General features: G+C 46.1%; 1 protein-coding gene across 2 annotated transcripts; it reads left to right on the top strand.

The window, feature by feature from the left end:
- The first annotated feature begins 496 nt into the window (after positions 1 to 496).
- On the top strand, positions 497 to 21,446 carry CD83 (CD83 molecule). 2 transcript variants are annotated; one of them, XM_077353280.1, is made up of 6 exons: positions 497 to 804; positions 5,144 to 5,236; positions 6,565 to 6,695; positions 16,981 to 17,212; positions 17,312 to 17,418; positions 20,622 to 21,446. In XM_077353280.1, the coding sequence occupies exons 2-6, from the start codon at positions 5,185 to 5,187 to the stop codon at positions 20,826 to 20,828; spliced, it is 729 nt and encodes a 242-aa protein (XP_077209395.1). In that variant the 5' UTR covers positions 497 to 804; positions 5,144 to 5,184; the 3' UTR covers positions 20,829 to 21,446. The 2 variants fall into 2 exon arrangements, with proteins under 2 accessions (XP_077209395.1, XP_077209396.1); XM_077353281.1 differs by lacking the exon at positions 497 to 804 and having other exon boundaries at positions 4,537 to 5,236.
- Positions 21,447 to 21,736: the final 290 nt, after the last annotated feature.

The following is a 21,736-nucleotide window of genomic DNA, read 5'->3' as shown; positions in this document are numbered from 1 at the left end:
CCTGTGAGTCCCAAAAGCATAAATATAACATGCTATAATAAAATAGCAAAAATATAACTATAATAATAAATAAAAATGCTTCTTGAATCCGTGTCGCCAGATTCAGGTGGGTGGCCCTGTGGGACTGAGGCGGCAGAACAAAGTTTGAGTCCAGGGGCACCTGGAAGTCCAGCAAAGTTTGATTCAAGGTATGAGCTCCCGTGTGCACGCTCACTTCCTCAGATGCAATCTGGACTCAAAACTTTGTCCCACCCCATCAGTTTAGACATTTCTTCAGCCACACCTCCATAGGACGTCGGTTTCCAGCCGCCAAAAATAAATAAATAAATAAAATAATAAGCATTTGTCAATGCGAGCGGCTGTTTCGCCTGAAAGGTCTTCCGGAGTTTGGGGCGTGGTCAGAGCCAATGACAAAGCGCCGGAGCAGCGTCGAAGGGTTGCGCTTGCATGCGAGCTTCCGTGCTGAATGTAAGGCTTAATCTACTTGGACGCCTTCTAAAGGGGGCGTCGCCTGGCAGCCTCTGCCTTGACGAAGACCAATGAGGATTGCGATCTGCCGTAGACAGCAAACTACTATCCCGGCATGTAGGAGTATATTGATTGTATGTGCGTACATGCCGGCCAGTCGGCCTTCGCTAAAACAGGCATAGAAGGCTTGGCCCGCTTCTAAGAGTTGTTCCAACGCCGCCGCCAGGCTGCAAACCCGAAACAAGAGTTGGAGCCACCACCAAACGAGGCGGGAAAGAAAGGCCCGCCGGGGGCCTGGGCTCGTGCTGCTTTCCGCGGCCTCCGTGGGAGCGACAGGTGGGAGCGGTTCTGGAAACGACATGACGTGGGGGAAACTGAATGCAAAGTGATTCGGAAGCTTCGGGAACTTGCTTAAGAGAGCTCCTCCTCCCCTCCAGCTTCATTTTCGACGGGGAGGGCGGGGCAAGGGCAGGCGGCGCCCAATCAACGCAGCCAGAACTCGGATTTCCCCCCGATGCGGCGTCCTACTCGCCCCTGCCCCGCCCTCACCGTCGAAAATGCCGCTGCTGGAGGAAAGAAGGGAAAATGAAAGCGAAGTGATTCGGGAAGCTTCGGGAACTTTCTTGAGAGCTCCTCCTCCCTCCAGCAGCATTTTCGACGGGGAGGGCGGGGCAGGCGGACGGCCAAGCAGCATAGCCAGGAATCCAATTAACCCAGAGAGGCATCCCACTCGCCCCTGCCCCGCCTTCCCCGTCGAAAATGAAGCTGGAGGGAAAGTGAAAGCGAAAGCAAAGCGATTCGAGAAGCTTCGTAAGCGCGCTCTTCCTTCCCTCCGGCAGCGTTTTCGACTGGGAGGGCGGGGCAGGGGGACACCCAATCAGCGCAGCCAGGAATCGGATTCCGCCCCGATGAGGCGTCCCGCTCGCTCCTGCTACCTTCTATGGCAGCTCACCGTCTATGGGAGTTGGGCGGGAGAGGGGAGGAGACCGAGGGGAGGGGTAAGGAGGCACTTCCTCGGGCTCTGCCCTCCTCGCCGCTGTAGGAAGTGAGCAAGGGACGCGGCGTCGGCCCGAAGCAGCAGAGGCCAGTGAGAAGACGAGCCAGTTTCAGCCCGCCGGGCCGGGAGCTTCCGCGGCCGCGCCCCGCTCCAGCGCCGGCTCCGGATTCCGCTCGGGGCGCAGTTTAGTCGGTTTCAGTGGCGCCGCCAGACTCCGACTGGCTTCTGCGGAACCAGCAGGCGAGACCGACGGCGCTCCGCCCATCCTTTCCCCGTCCTGGTCTCCGTCTCGGTCCCCGCGAGCCGGGTGGGCTGGGCACCGACGGACCCTTTTCCCCGGGCAATGGTCCGCCTGTCCCAGGATGAGCGCAGTTAGGCAGGCTTTGGAAGGAGCGCAAACTTGACGGCTTTGGGTAGTGAGGCGAAGGCACTGGCTTAGGCAGCGTTAGTCGTGGCATTTTAAGGAGCTGAAACTGTTGGAGGTACCCCAGATGGTTGTCATGATATGGACCAGGGGTAGTCAAACTGCGGCCCTCTAGATGTCCATGGACTACAATTCCTATGAGCCCTTGCCAGCAAACTGGCAGGGGCTCATGGGAATTGTAGTCCATGGACATTGGGGGGCCGCAGTTTGACTACCCCTGATCTACAGCAAGCACTGCTAAAATTGCCAACTTAATACTTGATTATGAGATGAGGTGCTCTAAAAATATATCTCTGCCCTTGGTGGCAGCAAGAAGTTCCAGATGCAAGTCTTTACATCAGAACCTGTGGACATGAATGCGATTTTTCATTTTAATACAATGTTCATGCTAGTGTAGAATTATTGTTATTATTTATTAAATTTCTAAATCGTCCTCCCATAATGGCTCAGGGCAGTTTACATAATACAATTAAAAATTAATAACGGATTAAAACCAATACAAGTAACAACATTAACAATATAAAATATAATAAAAGCATAGGTGACAATTCAACGGCATTTAAGTCATCACATCCTCCAGATTATTCACTGCCCATTTCGGATAACTTTTTGTAGGTCATTCCAAGGGCATGGGTGTGGTCTTACAATGTATTTTGGTGGAGCCTGTTTAAGCATCACAAGGATCAGCGAGGATCCAAGTACTTAAAACAGTGTTTGTACCTTATTTATTTTATTAAATTAATTTATTAGAAGATTTCTATACCACCATCCCAAAGGGAATGCCTCCTCCATGTTATCTTTATCTAGGCCTACCAAAGTTCTGGAGGGAGAGAAAGAAATCCTTTCTCTTTAATATAATATGTATTCCACACATGTTGGATAATGCACATTTGGATTCAGTGTGCTTTTGCAGCTGGATTTTCCTGTGCAAAACAGGAAAATTTACTTCTAAAGTTCATTGGAAGTGCAGTATCCAGTTTGTGCAGAATACCGTGTAATTCTTTCCTTCTTTTGTATAATTTCTTTATTTTCTAAAATAATTTTAAAAATCAGATAGAGGTCTAATGGGATGCTATTTACTTCCATGCTAGGAAAAGCTGCAGCAGCCCATTACCACATTTTAAGTTTCTCTTCAGGGCATCTTTCTCCTGGCCTGGGGGGAACCCTATACACAACAACCCTGTGAGGTAGGTTAGAGCAAGTGCCCCAAGGGCTTTCACGGCAGTGTGGAGATTGGAACCTGAATCCTTCAAGTTCTAATCCAACACTCACCGCTGCATCACACTGGGTTTCACAGGTTATCTTTATGGCATGTTGTTGACAGACATTATGCCCCTTTTTCATGAGAGCTGGCATGGTGTAGCAGTTAAGAGTGGTGACCTCTAATCTGGAGAGCTGGGTTTGATCCCTCAATCCGGCTGGGTGACCGTGAGCCAGTCATGGTTCTTTGAGAACTGTTCTTACAGAACAGTTCTCTCAGAGCTCCCTCAGCCCCACCTACCTCACAGGGTGTCTGTTGTGGGGAAAGAGCAAGGGAAAGCTGTTTGTAATCCACTTTGGGACTCCTTCAGGTAGTGAAAAGCAGGATCTAAAAAGCCAGCTTTTATTCTTCATCTGCCAACTTTTCATTGTCGGGGGAGGTCAGATTGGCAACGTATCAAAACCCTCCATTTACACTCTGTCCTTTTTTTTGTTTGTTGAGGAGATTTCTGCGGGGCCACATCAGAGCTGTGCTAGAAGCCGCTAACAATTAAAACAAGCAGGTATCCATTAATAAACAAACAAACACTGCCAGGCCAGGGAAGCAAGTCCAAGGACAGCATAAAATGATGTCTAAAACAGACCTGAGATCAGAAACAGGCGTTTAAAAAGCTGGAAAGATTGGAAAGAACCCTTGTCAAAAGCCTGAGTTTTGGCACGGCACCTCAAGGGCAGTAAGCAGGTGCCAGGCAGGCCTGAAGGCAGGGGCATGACAAAGCAGGGGGACCAGCACAGAAGCTGCCATCTCATTAGTTCAGGGGTTCCCAGCCAGGGCCCCACGGCCTCCCAGGGGTCCACAGGAGGTCTGGAGGGGGTCTGCAGCCTTGCCCGTCCTGCCTTAATGGACTCAGCCATGAGTTAGGGAACTGGCCGCTTCCATAGCTCCCCCTTCCGAACATGAGTCAGTTCTCTCATGGTTAATGCATCTGCCTGTCTACTCCACTTTGAACTGCCTCCTGTCTCTCCCCCACTCAGTCCTCCTTGAGCCTGCCTCCTATTAACACAGGAAATGATGTCACTTCTAGGGAGCATGGCATTTAGGTCTGGTCAGCTGACATCAGGATTCCTCTAAGCCTGAAAAATTATTGCAGGGGCTCCTCCACAATGCTCTTCCGAAAAGTTTATTCAATCCAACACCAACTCCAAACACTGAATGGGGAATATAAACACAACATGAACTTATATACAGTTTGGCTAGCCCACCAGAGAACTTGATTGGTCCTTAATGGGAGCACTTCATTGGTCCATTTTCAGAGTCTCTCATCCAGGGGTAGTCAAACTGCGGCCCTCCAGATGTCCATGGACCACAATTCCCATGAGCCCTGCCAGCATTCGCTGGCAGGGGCTCATGGGAATTGTAGTCCAAGGACATCTGGAGGGCTGCAGTTCGACTACCCCTGCTCTAATCAGTTAGTGATTGGTAGCAATTGTGAAGTCTACAAGCCTTTGTTCACATAATGCCTTGTGGCATAGGATGCCCACATATATAACATGACCCATGTCTACTACCCCCCCTTTCCTGTTCCTACAGATCTCTCCTCATCCTTCTCTACCGGTTAGCTCCTGTCTCCTTCTCCAGCTCACTTTTTCTTGTGCCTTCACCTGTCACCTGACCCGCTTTCCTTTCATTCCGCATGTCCCTTTGCATCCAGTGAGTCCTTTCCTCTCCCTCCTTTCCATGTCCAAAACAATCTGGCCACTCAGGCACTGGAATTGTAACATTGTGCCTCCATTTTGCTATGTGCAAGGAAGAAAACAGTCTTCCCTTCCATCTCCCCATGCCCCAGATCCAATAGTACGATTCCCCCTTGTGATCAAGCTGCTGACATTTTCCCCTCCCTGATGACGATCAGTTGTTATTCAAGAGAAGATTGAGGGAAGCCTGCCGGACTTTCCCCTTCAGTAGGGGCCTTCAGCTGGGAAATCCCGAACCGTCTGTTTCCTGCATTGTAAAGAGCAGCATGCTCTTTACATCTTTCACTTCTGTCATTTAGCTTCTCCTGAAAAGAGCAAATCTCTCAACCGCTTGTGCAACATGCTCAGATCTTCGGTACATTGCTGCTGTCAGCTACTCTGCCTAACTCAAGGTAAGTCCTCAACGACCGTTCTCCCTGCTTCCGTAGGTGAGTTTGGGGATTGAATTATTCTACAACAGCCGTATGTTTCCTTTCCCTGTTGTGGCTGCCAACTTGTGGAACGGTTTGCCAGAGGAGGTCAGGGAAGCCCCTACACTCCGGCCTTTCCACAAACCATGCAAAAACTGAACAACTGAAGAAAAGTTGGCTTTTATACCCTGCTTTTCACTATTCAGAGGAGTCTCAAAGCAGCTTTTGCCTTCCTTTCCCTCTCCCCACAACGGACACCCTGTGAGGTGGGTGAGGCTGAGAGAGCTCAGATATTACTGAAGAAGAAGAGCTGGTTCTTATATGCTGCTTTTCTCTACCCAAAGGAGTCTCAAAGCGGCTTCCAATCACCTTTCCTCTCCCTCCAACAGACACCCTGTGAGGGAAGTGAGGCTGAGAGTGCTCGGTCAGAACAGCTTTTTCTGTGCTGTGGCGAGCCCAAGGTCACCCAGCTGGCTGCATGTGGAGGAGGAGCGGAGAATCAAACCTGGTGTGCCACATTAGAAGCTGCTGCTCTTAACTGCTGCACCAAGCCAGCTCTTCACAAGGGGATTGCTGCACCAAGCCAGCTCTTCACAACTGCACAATATGGTTTGATAGACTTGCTTGGATAAATGATTAAGGACCCTGGGTTATATTGCTGCATTGTAAATAGGGTTCTATTTTGAAATCTCGGTCCCGCTTAATGTGTCATGTGGATACGTGTACTCCGCTTCCATTCTTTCTGATGGCTCCAGACGTCTAAACCCTGAATGCAGTAGTTACTGGAATCCCCCATTTTGTCAATTGTATTGACACTCACTGCATAATCCACCTTGAGTCCTGGAGGGTGGGGGGTGGGAGTGGGGCAGAAAGTGGACTATCTTTACACAACCTGCGGTGCCTGCGGGCGCCGCAGAATGAATAAAGCTGTAAGGGCTTAGGGGGAGGAGTTAGGGCGGGCTCTGTCCGGGATGAGGAAGGGTGCCGATTAGCCCCTTCCTCCGGACAGACCATCGGCCGGGCCAATCCGCAGGCGCAAAACGCCTGCCGATTGGCCCAGCCAATTCCCGCCCTGCCAACAAGGGAGCAACTGCGAGCCGCACGGAGCGCAGCTTGCAGTTGCTCTCTTGCCGGCGCCTCCAACGCGTCAGGCCGCCGGCCAAGGGAGCCCCCGCCAGCCATGCTCCGTGCGCCTGCCGGGGGCTCCCTGCAGGGAAAGGCTAGCGCCCATTGTATTTCCGGATACAATGGGATTTGCCTCTAGTAAATAATATAATGTAAATATATACTTGTCTCTTTGTGTCTTGCAGTCTGGCGTGTGATTTATGGCATTGCTGATGCCACAAGGGAGGTTGTGGCAACCTGCAACGAAGATGCGTTGCTCCCTTGTCGAGTTGTTTGGGACCCACAGGTCACTTACAAGGAAATCTCTTGGTACAAGGTAAAAACCTGTTGATCGCTTGCTTTCCTTCCATTTCCCACACATAAGAGCATTTTATTTAGTGCCTAATGGGGGGTATGCATGTTATTGGATATATTTGCATAGAGAACATAAGACGGGCTTCTCAACCAGGGTTGCTTGAAATCCTGGGATTTCTCAATGGCCCCGGGAGGGCTTCCCGAATGGGTGGGAGCTAATTAATTTTTAATATATTTTCAAATGTGTTAATGATATGATCATATAAAGAGCCTCTTGTGGCGCATAGTGGTAAGGCAGCAGAAATGTTGTCTGAAAGCTCTGCCCATGAGGTTGGGAGTTCAATCCCAGCAGCTGGCTCAAGGTCGACTCAGCCTTCCATCCTTCCGAGGTCAGTAAAATGAGTACCCAGCTGGCTAAGGGGTAAATGGTAATGACTGGGGAAGGCACTGGCAAACCACCCCGTAGTGAGTCTGCCATGAAAACGCTAGAGGGCGTCACCCCAAGGGTCAGACATGACTTGGTGCTTGCACAGGGGATACCTTTACCTTTACCTATGATCCTATATTGTCATGTCGACCTGCACTCCCCCTTCCCAAAATGGCCAATGATGGGCCAGGGGGTGGGAAGGGGAGGGGCCCTGGGTGGCCATGTCCACAGCTATACTTCACAACCATATTCTGCACGATCGCACCACTTCTGGTGTTTCTAGAAGCCTGAAGAATGGGCCAGGAATTTCTCAATGGCAAAAAAGTTGAGAAAGGCTGACATAGGTATGAACTGGAACAATCATAAACTGTCTTTGGTCATTAGGGGTTGCCATATGTATGCGGAGAATGCTGTACACTTTAGTCCTCCTGATAGACACACATTTCTTGCCTCAGTATATGTGTACCAGAACTAGGGTCGCCCATTCTGAGTTGGGAAATACCTGGAGATTTTGGAGCCTGAGGCCGAGAGGGTGGGGTTTGGGGAGGGGAGGGACATCAATGGTGTATTTTGCCAGAGAGTCTGGTTTTCAAAATGGCCATTTTCCCTAGGAGAATTGATCACTGTTGCTTGGAAATCAAGAAATATCCAGCCACCTCCAGGAGATTGGCACCCCTAACTGGAACCCTAAATTCCAGTGTTCCAGATTATATGTACCATAGATGAAAATACACATTCCGCCATTCTCTCTCTCTACACACACAACACACACATGCACACAAATGTTGATTGTTAGGGTGGAAGCTCATGATCTCCTGGAATTACAGACCTCCCGACTACAGAGATCAATTCCCCAGGAGAAAATGGATACTTCAGAGGGTGGACTCCATGGAATTATACCCCACTGAGGTCCCTGTCTCCTCAGGCTCCGCCCCCAATCTCCAGGAGTTCCCAACTGGATCTGGCAACCCGACCCACCCATTCTTCACTGCTGGCCAAGGAAGAGTGCACATTGTTGGCTCTTTCTTACAGACGCCTGTGTTTCCTATATCAAGTGAGCAGAACTTGAGAATAGCCAAGTGTAAAAGAAAACATTGCGTATGAATCAGTCTTAAGGCCTCGGAATGCTCCTGGTATAATAATTGGTCTCCAGGCAACAGAGATCAGTTCCGCTGGAGAAAATGGCTGTTTTGGGGATGGACCCTCTGGCTTTATACTGGGCTAACCCTCCCCTCCCCAAACCCCACTGTCCCCAGTCTCCACCCCCGAATTCTCCAGGAATTCCCCCACAAAGATTCTAGTCCGAAGAGCCTAATATTCTGGTCTGATTGGGTCACTTCCATGGTACATCCTGTTAAATCCATGGGTTTGGAGACCAGGCCACTGGGAGTTCATTTCAGCTCTTTATGTATGTATAAGACTTTATTGTTTCCAGCCATAGGCCATTACAATCATTCAGCTCTTTATTGATCCCAGTTCTAAAGTACAGAGAACTCAAACTGAACTGAGACGCCCCCCCAAAAAAAACCCTAACATCTATACAAGTGCCAACAATAGTAGATTCCTTCCTGCGAATTTCCTGATTGGAAATGGCAGTCGGGATCCAGCCATGCACTGGCCAATTACAAGAGTGGGATTACGATCCTGCCTCGGGCCTCAAGCTCAGCTCTTCGGCAGGTTCACATGCCCGACACAACCTAATGTTAATGCCGTTAGTAGGACTTGGAGTACCAGTCAGGGCATTTCTACACTTGGTTCCTCCGTTCTGCATAACTAATCTTAGTCTCACTCGAAACGTTGAGGGGGGTTATGGGAGAGAGAAAATGACAGACTGTACCAAGGCAAGCAAATTGGAGAATTAATCACTTCATACGCACAAAAATCTATTGAGGACCTAATCAATAAGCAGTGTATAATACTCTCAGGAGGCCAATTAAACAGTAATTCTGACAAATAGTGTGGCATTTCACACTGTAAAGTTCAAGCAGTTCTTAGGTTAAATGTCTTGTACCAGGTCAGTCTGAACTGTGCAGTAAATGTGAACAATTAACCTTTGACTTCTAGTGCTCTTTTTTTAAAAAGAGGATGGTGGGGCTGTATTGAACCCAATGCTGTTTATGTAGAATTAATGATCAGATTCTAAAGCTAACAAGGCTTTACTGGGGTTTCTGAACAATGGTTGGAGTCCATCGAGCCATTTCTGTGACCCCGCTGAAGCGACACAATATCCTCTGAGCAAGGATGTCATGCTTGTCTTACAACAATATTTTAAAAATAAGTGTCTGTTTATTTATCTAAAGACAATGCGGTGTAGAAAGAATATATTGAATTTTACCATTTCAGTCTAATGTAATCTAAAACGACAATTGAACTTACAAAGAGATGGCAAAGAGACGGTAATAAAGTCCCGTAACTTGATTTCCTTTAACATCATCCTAAAAGTCCCTCCCTGTGTTTGCTGTTAGTTTCCTGTGGATAAAATATGGATCCATGTTCTACAACCAAAAGAATTGAAAGTTAATTACCTCAGTTCAAAAACCACAGCAAAATGCATTTTGATGAATTTTTGTTCGGAATTTGAAAAATGGTTGCATTTTGTTGTCACACAGAAGGAACATTTGAATGTATGTTTTCATTCAATTTGCCATAGAAAGTGTCAGCGTCGCTATGGAGGGTTGGCAACTGAATCTTGGGAAATTCCTAAAGATTTGTGGGTAGATACTGGAAAAGGTGGCCTTTAGGTGCCATTATTTTTCTTGGGAAACGAATCACTGTAGTTGGGATATAGGTGTAATTTCAGGACATCTCCAGGCCATGTCTGGAAATTGGCAACCCTACTATTATAAGATGGAGCAGAGCTGTAATCATATCATGTGCATCGTTTTAGGGGCTACAGTGTCAAATTGCAGACCTTGGTGTCAAATTACAAATGTTGCTATTTCAGGCACATGCTAGAACCCCTCTCTGTGTGTGTTTGTTTCTTTAGATGTCTTACATATACCATCTGCTTGCATGCAGGCTAATTCACTTTCCTCCAGAGATATTAGTCATTTCTCTTGCAAAATTCACATCACAACAGTAGCTATCCTTTATACTCGCCCCTTTTAGCCCCCTATCGCACCCTCTCAACCCTGTTTTTCTGATCTTGTGTGTGTGAGTTTAATATTGTGTACAGGTTTATTTACTGAATTGGTTGTTCTCCTAATAAAAATCACTTTTGTTTTCAATCCAGTCTGGTTCATTTTGAGTGTTTGTAATGGAATAATCCTGGTATACATAGGTGGAGATTGCATTGTTACCCCTCTTATTAGCATTTCCCCAATTAAATCTAGCTTGGATAACATAAGAGCCAGCATGGCATAACGATTAAAAGTATTGGACTAAATTCTGGAATACCCTGGTTCAAATCCCCACTCATGCCATGGAAACTCACTGGGTGGCCTTTGGCCAGTCATACTATCTCAGCCTAACCTCCTGCACAGGATTAGTTGTGGGGATAAAAGGGAAGAGGGGAGAATGCTTTTATCCACTGTAGGTCCTCACTGAGGAGAAAGGCAGAATATAAATGAATTAGAATAATAAATAAATAAATAAACTCTTCTTCTAAATGGGAGAAAATGCTGGAATGTATTACTTCATGGGTGGCCAAACTGAGGCTCTCCAGATGTCCATGGACTACAAATGAGCCCCTACCAGCATCACATCCCATCACATCTCCCAACATGTTGGCAAGGGTTTGTGGGAATTGTAGTCCTTGGACATCTGGAGAGCCTCAATTTGACTACCTCTATATTTCTTGAACAACACTATTGTATGTTTCTCTATCTTGGGCTCTTCTACATTCTCATTTACATCTCTTGTGTCTCACTATTGCTTCAGTTTTTTCTTCTCTTCACATGTGTTGCTCCCTCTAGTGTTGAATTTGATATTACATCACTGTAGATCCTGCATCAAAACCTGCAGTTTACATCTGCAGGGAAATACAGCAATATAATATTGAATCGACCACACTGGGAGCAAAATGCGTGCAGACAATGGGAACACTCAGGTGATGAAAAGAGCCCAGTATCTCAGAGTTTATATCCTTTCACTAGAAAAGAGCTAGCATGGATAATAATCTCTTATCATCTCAAGGATGATCCATTATATGTTTTAAAATATTTATTTATTTCTAGTTTTATCCCCACGTTTCTCCCCAGAGGGGACCCAGAGCAGATCACAGTATTGAGCTCCCCTTCCTTCATTTTATCCTCATAGCAACAACCCTGTAAAGTAGCCTGAGTGAGAGTGAATGGCTAATGGTCATCCAGTGAGATTTGAACCTGGGTCCCCCGCATTCTTGTTTAACGCTCTAACATGACACTGTGTCTCCTGAATTCCTAGTATTCTAAAATTACAAGGTAACTTTTAAATAGTTTTTGGGGGGAGGAGGGTTGGAGCATATATATACATCTGTTGTAATTTGGCCTCTTGAAAGTTTGTTTCTTTCAACTCTAAATACAGTGCTGTTCTTTGAGCAATACTTCCCTCCACTCTAAAAAACCCAAAAGGACTCTTGATCAAAACTTTTTACCAATATCTGTAAAATTTGAAGGTTATCCTGGATGCTTTAGGCCAGCGGTAGTCAAACTGCGGCCCTCCAGATGTCCATGGACTACAATTCCCAGGAGCCCCTGCCAGCGAATGCTGGCAGGGGCTCCTGGGAATTGTAGTCCATGGACATCTGGAGGGCCGCAGTTTGACTACCCCTGCTTTAGGCTGATCCTGCACTGAGCAGGGGCTTGGACTAGATGGCCTGTAGGGCCCCTTTGAACTCTATGATTCTATGAAGTTTCTTAATGACGTGGCTGTAAGCAAATGTAACTATAACAAACCCGCTCTCAAATTCATTTTGCCATTCAGTTTTCGTAAAGGTCTGTTTCATGACGGCAGGCGGAAGGGCATTTCTCAGAGGGATATTCCCCCCCTCAGGCAAGCATTTTGCTTCAGTAATTCCCAGTAATCAGTATGATAATGAGTCCATTTTTAGCATGTAAATGGGTAAAACATTCTGTATTTTGTCTGAGTAAAATGTGATGGGGGGGCATTCTTCTCGAAATCTGGGTTAAATGACTCCTGTTAATTAACGGGACAGAATGTGCCTTTGCTTGCATCAACTGTAGCTGAATCAGAAGATCTTTCATAGCCTGGTTTGTATGTGGAGGAATAAAAATAAATCTGAAAGGACAAAATATTTAGACATGAAGAGGCAAGATAGGCCACAGCATTGTAAGACATGTTCTCCAATAATTATCTGCATCAGTATCTGATTTGATTAGAGATGCCAATCCCCAGGTGGGACCTGGGGATCCCCTGGAATTATAGTTCATCTCTAGACTAGATTAAAGGGATCAGTTCCCCTGTAGAAAATGGCCACTTTGGATTTATGCAGTTCTGGATGCTTCATTTCAAAGAGGGCATGGTCAAAATAGAAAGGGTGTAGAGGAGAGTGACGAGGACTATCCAAGGCCTAGGGACCAATCCCTATGAGGAAAGGCTAAGGGACTTAGGGATGTCCAGGTTGTCTGAGGGTGCCTGTTGTGGGGCGAGGAAAGGAAAGGAATTGTAGGCCACTTTGGGACTCCTTAGGAAAAGGTAGGGCATAAAGCTTTCTCTTCTTCATATGAAAATGTGGGTTTTCCCAAGAGACCAAAAGTTAGCATAATGATGTCATTTTAGACAAAGGACACATTAAACGAGACCTTATGGAAGTGGTGGGTAAAAACAGGGTGGACATGTTTGGGGGGGGTTAAGGTGTGATTTTGTCAGTCTAGTCATGGTATGAGAATGGGTTCTTAAATATTATTCTGCTATTTGTTTATAATATCTATACCTTACCAAACTCATTGTTTCTGGGCCAGATTTCAGCCATATCAGTTAAAACATTAAAAATTAAACTGCCTTAATTTTTTTTAAATAAGTAAATAGCAGCTGCAGAATATCAAAATAACAGCATGCAGAAACAATAAATGAGGCCAAAGGGTGGCTCTCCAGATGTCCACAGACTACAATTCCCATGACCCACCTGCCAGTATGTGCAGGGGCTTGTGGGAATTGTAGTCCATGGACATTAGGAGAGCCAGTCTGGCCACCCCTGATGTAGAGGTACTTCCATAATCTTCAGCAGCTTTGAGATAAAAGTATGTTGCTATAAATAATATATGTTTGCATGGTTGTATTTGTAACTCCGAATATTACACTGACTACTTTAAATTACATTGAGATATGGAGAGAAGTTATGCACATTCTTAAATTGATTCTGATGTTTTCTGGTAATTAAGCCATTTAAGAAGAAAGCTCTTAAAGTTCATATAAAATATTGCAAATGCAAAACTTTATAGCGCCAGAACTGGCAATGGGGGAGGTAAATCCCAAAAGCAATTTCAGGACTGTGGCTGCGCTCAACAGCCGTTTCCATGTGCGGAATTAAAGCAGGATTTCCTAGCAAAACCCTTGCACATCTGTGAAGATGAATCTTGCTGTCAAAACTGACAGTTTGCCACTAGATGTCTCCCTCTGCAAAAAATTATTGCAGGGTTATTCAGCTGTGAAGGGAAAGTATCTTAAGGGGGAAGTGTATTGCATTGGGATTAAAGAGCCTTGTCATTGAAAGAGGCAGGAAGAGGGCGGCTCCAGAGCGTGTAACATTTGTATGCATTCAGAATGAGAACATCTCGATAGAGATCTACACGTACATTTATACATTTTTCATTTGTGTAATAGATCAAACAGGCAGTATTGATGCCTGCCTTAGTTCTTCTTGTTTTGGTTACATTTGAAGGTGTGTTTCGGGCGCATATGTTTACAGTACACAGAACGCTTCGTACTCCACAGTGGAAAGAAGTTATATATTGCCACACACATGATCCCACAAAAATGTTCAGGTAGCACAGTTCTCTCTAAAGAAGGCTTTCTCAACCAAGGTTTCGTGAAACCCTGGGGTTTCTTGATGGACCTGGAAGGGTTTCCCAAATGGGTGAGAGTTAATTATTTTAACATATATTTTTACAATTTGTTTAACATTTATCAGGTGATATGGCCATATATGCTCATGTCAAATCCCCCGCCCTTTCAAAATGGCCAATGATTGGTCGGGAGGGAGTGGGAAGGGGAGGGACCCCGGGTGGGCATGTCCGCAGCTATGCTTCCCAACCACATTCTGCATGATTGCGCCACTTCCAGGGTTTCTCGAAGCCTGAAAAATGTTTCAGGGATTTCTCAATGCTAAAAACGTTGAGAGAGGCTGCTCTAAAGCCATGAATCCGAACTTCTTATAGGGGCTCTCTGGTTGGAACCTTGGTAACAGAGGCGGGACTAGGCCAAGGCCAGCTTTCCTGGTGGACCAATGAGAGTTGCCTTCAGGAGCAGTGATTATGTGGATGCCTTTTTACTGGAGGGCTAGGTTGCCAAGCAACTGCAGTGGCCCTGTTGAATGGAGATGATTAGGACTGGTGGCAGTTTTGGGGTGACAGCTGTATGGGCCCAGAGTGTCACTTCATACTGTGTCTGCCACACACACTCACACACACTCACTCCTTATAATATGGATAAAGCTGCTGGGTGATTTTACTCCATACCATCAGCCCAGAAGTCAAACACTCTCCTTCCAGGTAGCTTTTCACATTTGGGAAAATGAGGAGTGTTCAGGGACTTAGTAAGTGCTCCGGGTGCTGACCAGTTCAGAGTGGCCTTCTGTGAGCTACCACAAAAATAGCACGGCTAGCGTTTTCCCACCTTCGCCAAATAGAGCCCTCCCTGGGCTCAGAGCATCTAGCTGCAGTTATCCATGCAACAGTCACCTCTAGATTGGACTTCTGTAAGTCACTCTATGTGTGTCCTGCTCTGGAAAGTGCAACTGGTCCAGAATGCAGTTGTCAGAGTCCTCATGGCAGTGGTCCTCAACCTTCCTAATGCTGCAACCCTTTAATACAATTCCTCCAACCATAGAATTATGCAAGTGTTCTTTCACAGAAATTAAACCGAAACTGACCAATGGCGTGAAGATCCATTGTTCATGATTGGATATAAATCCCCCCCCCCCAGGGTTTCTCAGTTCAGTTCTGCCTCTTGTCCCACCATGCCAATCTCACTCTTTTCCGCTGCTCCATATAGAAGAACGCTCTATCTCGATCTACCCTGCAAGGCTGTTGTGTGGATGGCACCCCCCCCCCCCAGCCAAGCTGCTTGCCCTGCCTCAACCCCCAGGTTGAGAACCACTGCCTCACAGGAACATCTTGGAGGTCTCATATTTGGTCTGTGCCTCTCTTTGGATTTCCTTTGAATGGTGCAAGTCGACTCTAGGCTTTCTGCATTTGGGCTTTCCTCTCCTCATTTCCAGACTGAAATTTGCCATATATGTTTTCTGCTTTCCAACAGAGGCAGCCTCCCATCATGCTTTGCTCTTTCCCCTTTTTCTTATTTTTCTTTTTGCAAAATGGTGCCTGCTTGCACATTTGTTTTTGTTGCGCCCCTTAATTCCACCACTATGCGTCCTGAATTGCCTTCCCCCCAAGAAATCCTAGGTTAACATGATACGATGCTGCTGTGAAAGACTGCTTTTTTATAGACGTAGAAACAGTGTTATCATGCAATCACCCCCCTTTTTAAAAAAGCAGGCTTTTTGGACTGGAGGGAGAGAGGATGGCAATGAGGAAAGAGGTGGGCCCAAATGACTCGAAATGGTGGGCACAGGAAAAAACCCAAATACATGGATTTCCCCACTGGGCAGACCCAAATTAGCTTCCACCTTGACAGATGAAATTGCTGTAACTGGGAATTTCCAAAATGCTCAGCAAGACAGAGGGAAATTTGGGACTGTGCTTGGAAAGGCAGATTTTAATGTGGAAACGGATGGAAAAGTCAGCCTTTTAAAAATGCAAATCTGAACAATATTTGTTAGTGCAGAAACGTTCTATGTGACTGAAGGTACTCTTTGGAAGCAAGAAACATTTTAAACAGCATGTTCATTTTTAAAGGCAGCCTGTTATACAGAGTTGCTGCCCCAAATGCCAAAATGTTACCCTCAGAGATATAATTGCCCTAGCTCCCGGATATTTTATGATTGGCCATGCCTTCCAAATTCCCTCTGAATTTCAAAGGACATCAGTATGCAAAAAGGTCAGCACAGCTGGGGATTCAAGCAGGCTCAAGAACTTCCTTATCTTCCTTGTCTATAAACCAGGTAAAAAGCATTCTGTTGTAACCACATGAACGGCTTTCCTCCATTCTCATTTTCCTTGCTTATGAGGTTGTGTTGCTTTGCTTTCCACCCTCTTCTGTTCCTCATGTGCTTTGCCCCCTCTAGTGGTCAAATTGATTTTTACATCAGTTTATGTCCAGCATAAAAACCTGAAGTTTAAATCTGCAGGGAGATATATGGGAAGTAAACCAATTTGACCACTAGAGGTAGCAAAACACATATGGAACAGACCTCCCCCCCAAGCAATAGGAATGCAGGAGGGAGGAAATTGAGAATGACCAAAAGCCCAAAGTCAATACAAACTCTATAGTGCAGACTTAAAAGTCGCTGGAATGCAAAATACTTATATGAACACAGGAACCTCTACGTGTCACACATACATATTGGAAAAGAGGGAGAGAATACAGGTGATAAAGTAGTGGCATACTTGATTCTTTCAGGTGGGTAGCCGTCTGAAGTTACAGAACAAAGTCTGAGTCCAGGAGCACCTTGAAGACCTGCAAAGTTTTATAACTTGATTAAAACTTCATTGATATTAAAGGTGCCACTGGAATCGAACTTTATGCTTGATGTTTGCAAGGGAACCACAAATACTTGGGACTTTACAATTCAGCATTGACATTAAAGGCCAATGTTTTACAGCTCAACAAAAAGAGTGAAGAATTGTCAAAGGTGGAGTGGAAGAAGCTGCAGTATAATAAAGAACAGAACTCTTCGAGACAACTTAATTCTTCTTCGGAGGTCTTCAACAGCCAACGGGATTCTTTGAGGATAAAAAATGCTACCATCTACGACAGTGGGACATATAAGTGCACCTTGGACCCATCAGATAGAAAGCACAACGAAAGTAACACTATTACATTAATAGTAAAAGGTATCATATGAGAAATAAGGGTTATTTTTATTTTCTATTGTGCGTTAAATAATTCAGAGCATAATGAAACGAATGTATCTTTTCTTCTTTGCCTTCCAGGCTGCCCAGAGCCATTAGAAGATGCAACATTTAAAAAGCACAGAGCGGAGCTTCTGTTGTTGTGCTCGCTTGGACTTTTCTACTTGCTGCTCATTTTTTTTACCTGTGTAAGTTGTTTCCGACCTACTCGTTGGCTCCAGTCCTTAAAACACAATCCTTAAGACGAGACTGCAATCCTCAGAACACTTTACGGGGGATGAAATCAAATGAAACTGATTTCCAAGTAGACTTGCTTAGGCTTGTGCCCCTGTTGACTTTGGAGAGTGCATTTACTCATTCGCTTACTCGTGCCCAAGTGCCTTCTGAGTTGCGTTGGCATAGCCTTGCCGTAGGCTAGAGAACGAAAGCAGGTGGATAGTTTATGAGCAGTTCAGCCTCTCTCTGAGCCACAAGTTTTCGCTAACGAGTGCACTAAACCAGAAATAGCTTTGAGGGTGAAATGGGCCCTCTTGGTTCCTTAGGTCGCCTAAGACCTTCTGGAGGAAAAACTGCTGTACCACTGTCCAGTCACCTGGAGTTATGGTTCTGCCAGGGCCAGCCCAAAGATTTTGTGCACCCTAGGCATGGAGAGAAGGGAACGTGGCTTCGATCTTTCTCATCTCTCCCCCACCACGCTGCAGAAAGAAGCCACTGCTTGACCTCCGTGCCTCAAGGGGTCCAACAGGAAGTTGCTACCAGCCTTCTGCCCTGCTTCAATCAGGCAAGGAGGCAAGTTGTGGGCTGGGAGGATGAGGAAAAGGGCTTGGCCTGCATCTCTGAGCAGCCCCCTAGGGCAGGGGTTGTCAACCTGTAGTCCTCCAGAGGTTCATGGACTACAATTCCCATGAGCCCCTGCCAGCATTGACATGCAAACGCTGGCAGAAGCTCATGGGAATTGTAGTCCATGAACAGGTTGACTACCCCTGCCCTAGGGCACACCCCAATTTGGGGAGAAGGGTGGTGCCCATCCACCTCTGGTGTATGTCTTTTTGAGAATGACAGTCTTTAGCAATAATGCTTGTAATTCAACAAAAGGTGACTTGATAGGTTTTAAGAGACATTTCCAATCTGGATAAATCTAATCTGGCTGCATGAGTCCTTGCGAGTGGAGGACACAGCTAAGACTTGTGCTCTCCCAGCTGCATGCTGGCAAGGGCACATGGGAATTGTAGTCCATGGACATTTGAAGAGCCACAGTTTGGCCACCCCTGCTGTTTCATTTGCTGTTCATTTGCTGTGGAAGCTTTGTGCTTAAAACAATGTGGAACCTTATACTAGCAGTGACCATCTCCATGAAAAATTATATGTGACATAACCCTCTGTGGAAGTAAAGGTCCAGAGCCACTAAATCAGCTGTCATTAATCTTTAATGTAGCCTAAATCTCAAAAAAAGGGAACTTTTTGCAGCTCATATATTCTTTACTATCTCATAAATTACAATGTCTGTCTGCAGGCCTCCTGGTGAATTTAAAGGCTCATTGGTCTATGGCAAAACCTGGATCTATTAGGATAACACACTGACAGTGTTTCAGCCTTGAAATAGGGGATGGGTAGCATTTTTTCAGATGTTCTAAGGGGGGAATGATGGACCCATGTGAGAAAGAAGGATCCCAGCACAGAGCTCCATCCCAAACTATGTGTGCTAATGAGAACATGAACTCTGGGTCTTTTATCGTGTAGAGAGATCCTTAAACATACAGAATTGTACAGTCCTTGACTTTATACAGGCATTCCAGCAAATGTGCATACATGGTGGGGTAGAGATCGTTGCGACAGACTAGCTGCTTTCTGCACTTGTTCATTATGCCCCCTTTACCAGGTTTAAGAAAGGGATTATGTAAGACTCCCCATCCAGGAATGGTTTCGTCTTTACTAATAATTCAGAGGTGCTTCCAACATTGGTGTCTTCCACACAGGGATGGGATCTCATGGTTTCCCAATTGCTGGGGTGGATGCGGATAAAGCACAATAGCCATGGGATCTCAAAAAAGCAGGGATAATCTCCTCAACGTAACCACACCCTCCTGTCTCCTCTATTGAGCAGGGGGTTGGACTAGATGGCCTATATGCCCCCTTTCATCTCTAGGATTCTAACATCTAGTGTAACCAAAGGAATGTCGTGCACAGGTCCTAAAGCAAACATCGTCTAAGTTAAGAAAACTTTAGTGTGAGATAAGGCTGCTATTTCCTCATAAAAATGCACTGAATTTGAAAAGCAAAACAAATTTCTCTGGATGGGACTCTCAAAAGAGATTAGGTGAGATTTCGGTGTGTGTGACTTGAGTTTACAGAAATATCCCTAAAAGCAATTTAAGACAATAACCTGATATCTGTTTTGCTTTAAGTTTTACTTACTGTGATATGGCTGAGAAATGTTTTGATAAAAGAGTTTTGATACATTTGGCACTTGTTTTTGCAAGTAGCCACAGGGTCAATTTTCACGTGCTTGTATTTTCTCACATCTCATCTGATAAAGACAATTATCATTTTTTCCCAGTAAAAGATAACATCTGTGGAAGTTTCTAGCTTAGTTTGCTGGCCTTAGTTCAAAGAACAAAACTCACAATTAATTTGTTTGCACCACCAGCAATTAAAGGTTGAAAGGCAACTTTTATCAGATCGATCCTGGAGATATCAGAGGCCAAGTGTTTTTAGAGATTAATTCTTACATTCTCTATTTGGATAAGGGGGGAAAGCATCTTGTTCCAGCAGGGGGAGGAAATAGCTACTACGCAGATCAGTTCTCCTGGAGAAAATGGCTGCCTTGGGGGGCAAACTCTGTGGCACTAGGCCCTGCTGAGATCCCTCCCAAACCCCAAGACAGCTTGGTGTGGTGGTTAAGAGCGGCAGCCTCTAATCTGGAGAGCCGGGTTTGATTCCGCACTCCTCCTCCACATGCAGCCAGCTGGCTGACCTTGGGCTAGTCACAGTCCTGTTAAAGCTGTTTCCATAGAGCAGTTCTCTCAGAGCTCCCTCAGCCCTACTCCAGGATATCCCAGCACTGTAACAGCAAAAAATGGCCAACTAGAGACTGGTAGATGGTGGAATGGCAGGGCACTTATGTAATTTTTACTGTGTTCTCTGGATGCCATCTGAAGGAGGGAATCTTGAACTAGGAGAACTGGGAGGCCCACCATAGGCCTGGTGGAAAAGCACCATTTCACAGGCCCTGTGGAACTTTGATGGCTCCGTCAGGGCCTGGACCTCCACTGCCAGCTCATTCCGCCAGGCGGAAGCCAAGTCTGAATTGCTGAAATTTTAAAAAGCGAAATCAGCATTTTTGTCCTCACAACATACACTGATCTCAAGGTTTCTTTATTTCCTTTTCTAGCGTTGCCTGAGGGACAAAGAGTCTCCAGATCTCCATAAATCCAGAAAGAGGCATGCCACTCACAGCCTTCACCTTAACCATTCCTATCGAAAGAATGACTCTGAGGGCACGGCCGATGACACACTTGATCTGCGTTCTCTGCCAGCGGATATTTTTCCATCTTCCATCATCCCAACATCAGGACAGAAAAACGATAGAGTTCTTTAACATATGTCTCCTCTTCAGAGTAACCTGAAGGCCTGCTCTCTCAGCTACTTGCTTTAGCCAGGGGGGTCTTTAGGAGGGGGTAGCTCCAAACACTACAACATCTATCCGAGACAATAATGTGTTCGCTTGAGGTCAGCAGACAAACTGGGTGTCCTTACGTATTCTAATTGTGGTGGGCCATGGATTGCTTTTCCTATGCAAAGGATTTCTGGGGGTGGGAGGTGACCCTTTGAGCTCGGCAAATACATTATTGATCGCGCTCGCTCTTTCGATAACCGCCCACAACAGGCGCGGCAGTGCAGTTCTTCCGGACGGTACAGCTTCCAAGAGTGATGGATCAGCCACAGGCGAGGAAGACACATTGCTGCAATCTCTCTCTGGTGTGTAATGCAATTGGCGCGTGTCTGTGTGCACGAGTGGGAGCAAGAGTCCTCCGCTTGCTCCCTTCCTCGAACCATTAAGAGATATCGATGGGCTCGTTTGGAGCTCTGGAAGCGACTTTTGTGACGTCGAGCAACTCTGCCCTTTGTGGATGAAAATTGATTGTCCTCATTTGTATGCAAGGGGAACTGCACCGGAGCATGCCATGGTGGCTGGATAAAAGGTAGCTATCGGAAAGGGCCGTATCTTTCTTCTACAGAGTGTATAAGACCTTCCGTTCTTGAAATGTACTGATTCCAAGCAACGGTGGCAGAATGCTAGATGACCGATTATGTGATTTATTGGACTGCCTTCTCAGCCTGGGCGTTGGGGCTTTCCACCAAGAGCAGCTTCCATGCTGAGTCTCACGGATCACACCAGCTACTTGGCAGCACTGGAGGGAGAGGTGATGCAGGACTTGATGGATGGGAGACAAGTAGTGGCCATGGACATGGGGGGGGTGGTCACAGCAGCAGCAATGTGCATCC

The sequence above is a fragment of the Paroedura picta genome, chromosome 9, assembly GCF_049243985.1.
Source record: "Paroedura picta isolate Pp20150507F chromosome 9, Ppicta_v3.0, whole genome shotgun sequence".
Classification (NCBI taxonomy): Eukaryota; Metazoa; Chordata; class Lepidosauria; order Squamata; family Gekkonidae; genus Paroedura; species Paroedura picta.
Note: the sequence above shows the minus strand (reverse complement) of the source record. Positions and strands in the feature narration are given on the sequence as shown.

What these genes read in the sequence shown, in the direction of transcription:
- CD83 (XM_077353280.1), top strand. Translation starts at nt 5,185, where the DNA reads ATGCTCAGATCTTCGGTACATTGCTGCTGTCAGCTACTCTGCCTAACT. An exon ending in TATTACATTAATAGTAAAAG is followed by an intron (nt 17,213 to 17,311) that starts GTATCATATGAG and finishes TTTGCCTTCCAG; the next exon opens with GCTGCCCAGAGCCATTAGAA. An exon ending in TGCTCATTTTTTTTACCTGT is followed by an intron (nt 17,419 to 20,621) that starts GTAAGTTGTTTC and finishes TTCCTTTTCTAG; the next exon opens with CGTTGCCTGAGGGACAAAGA.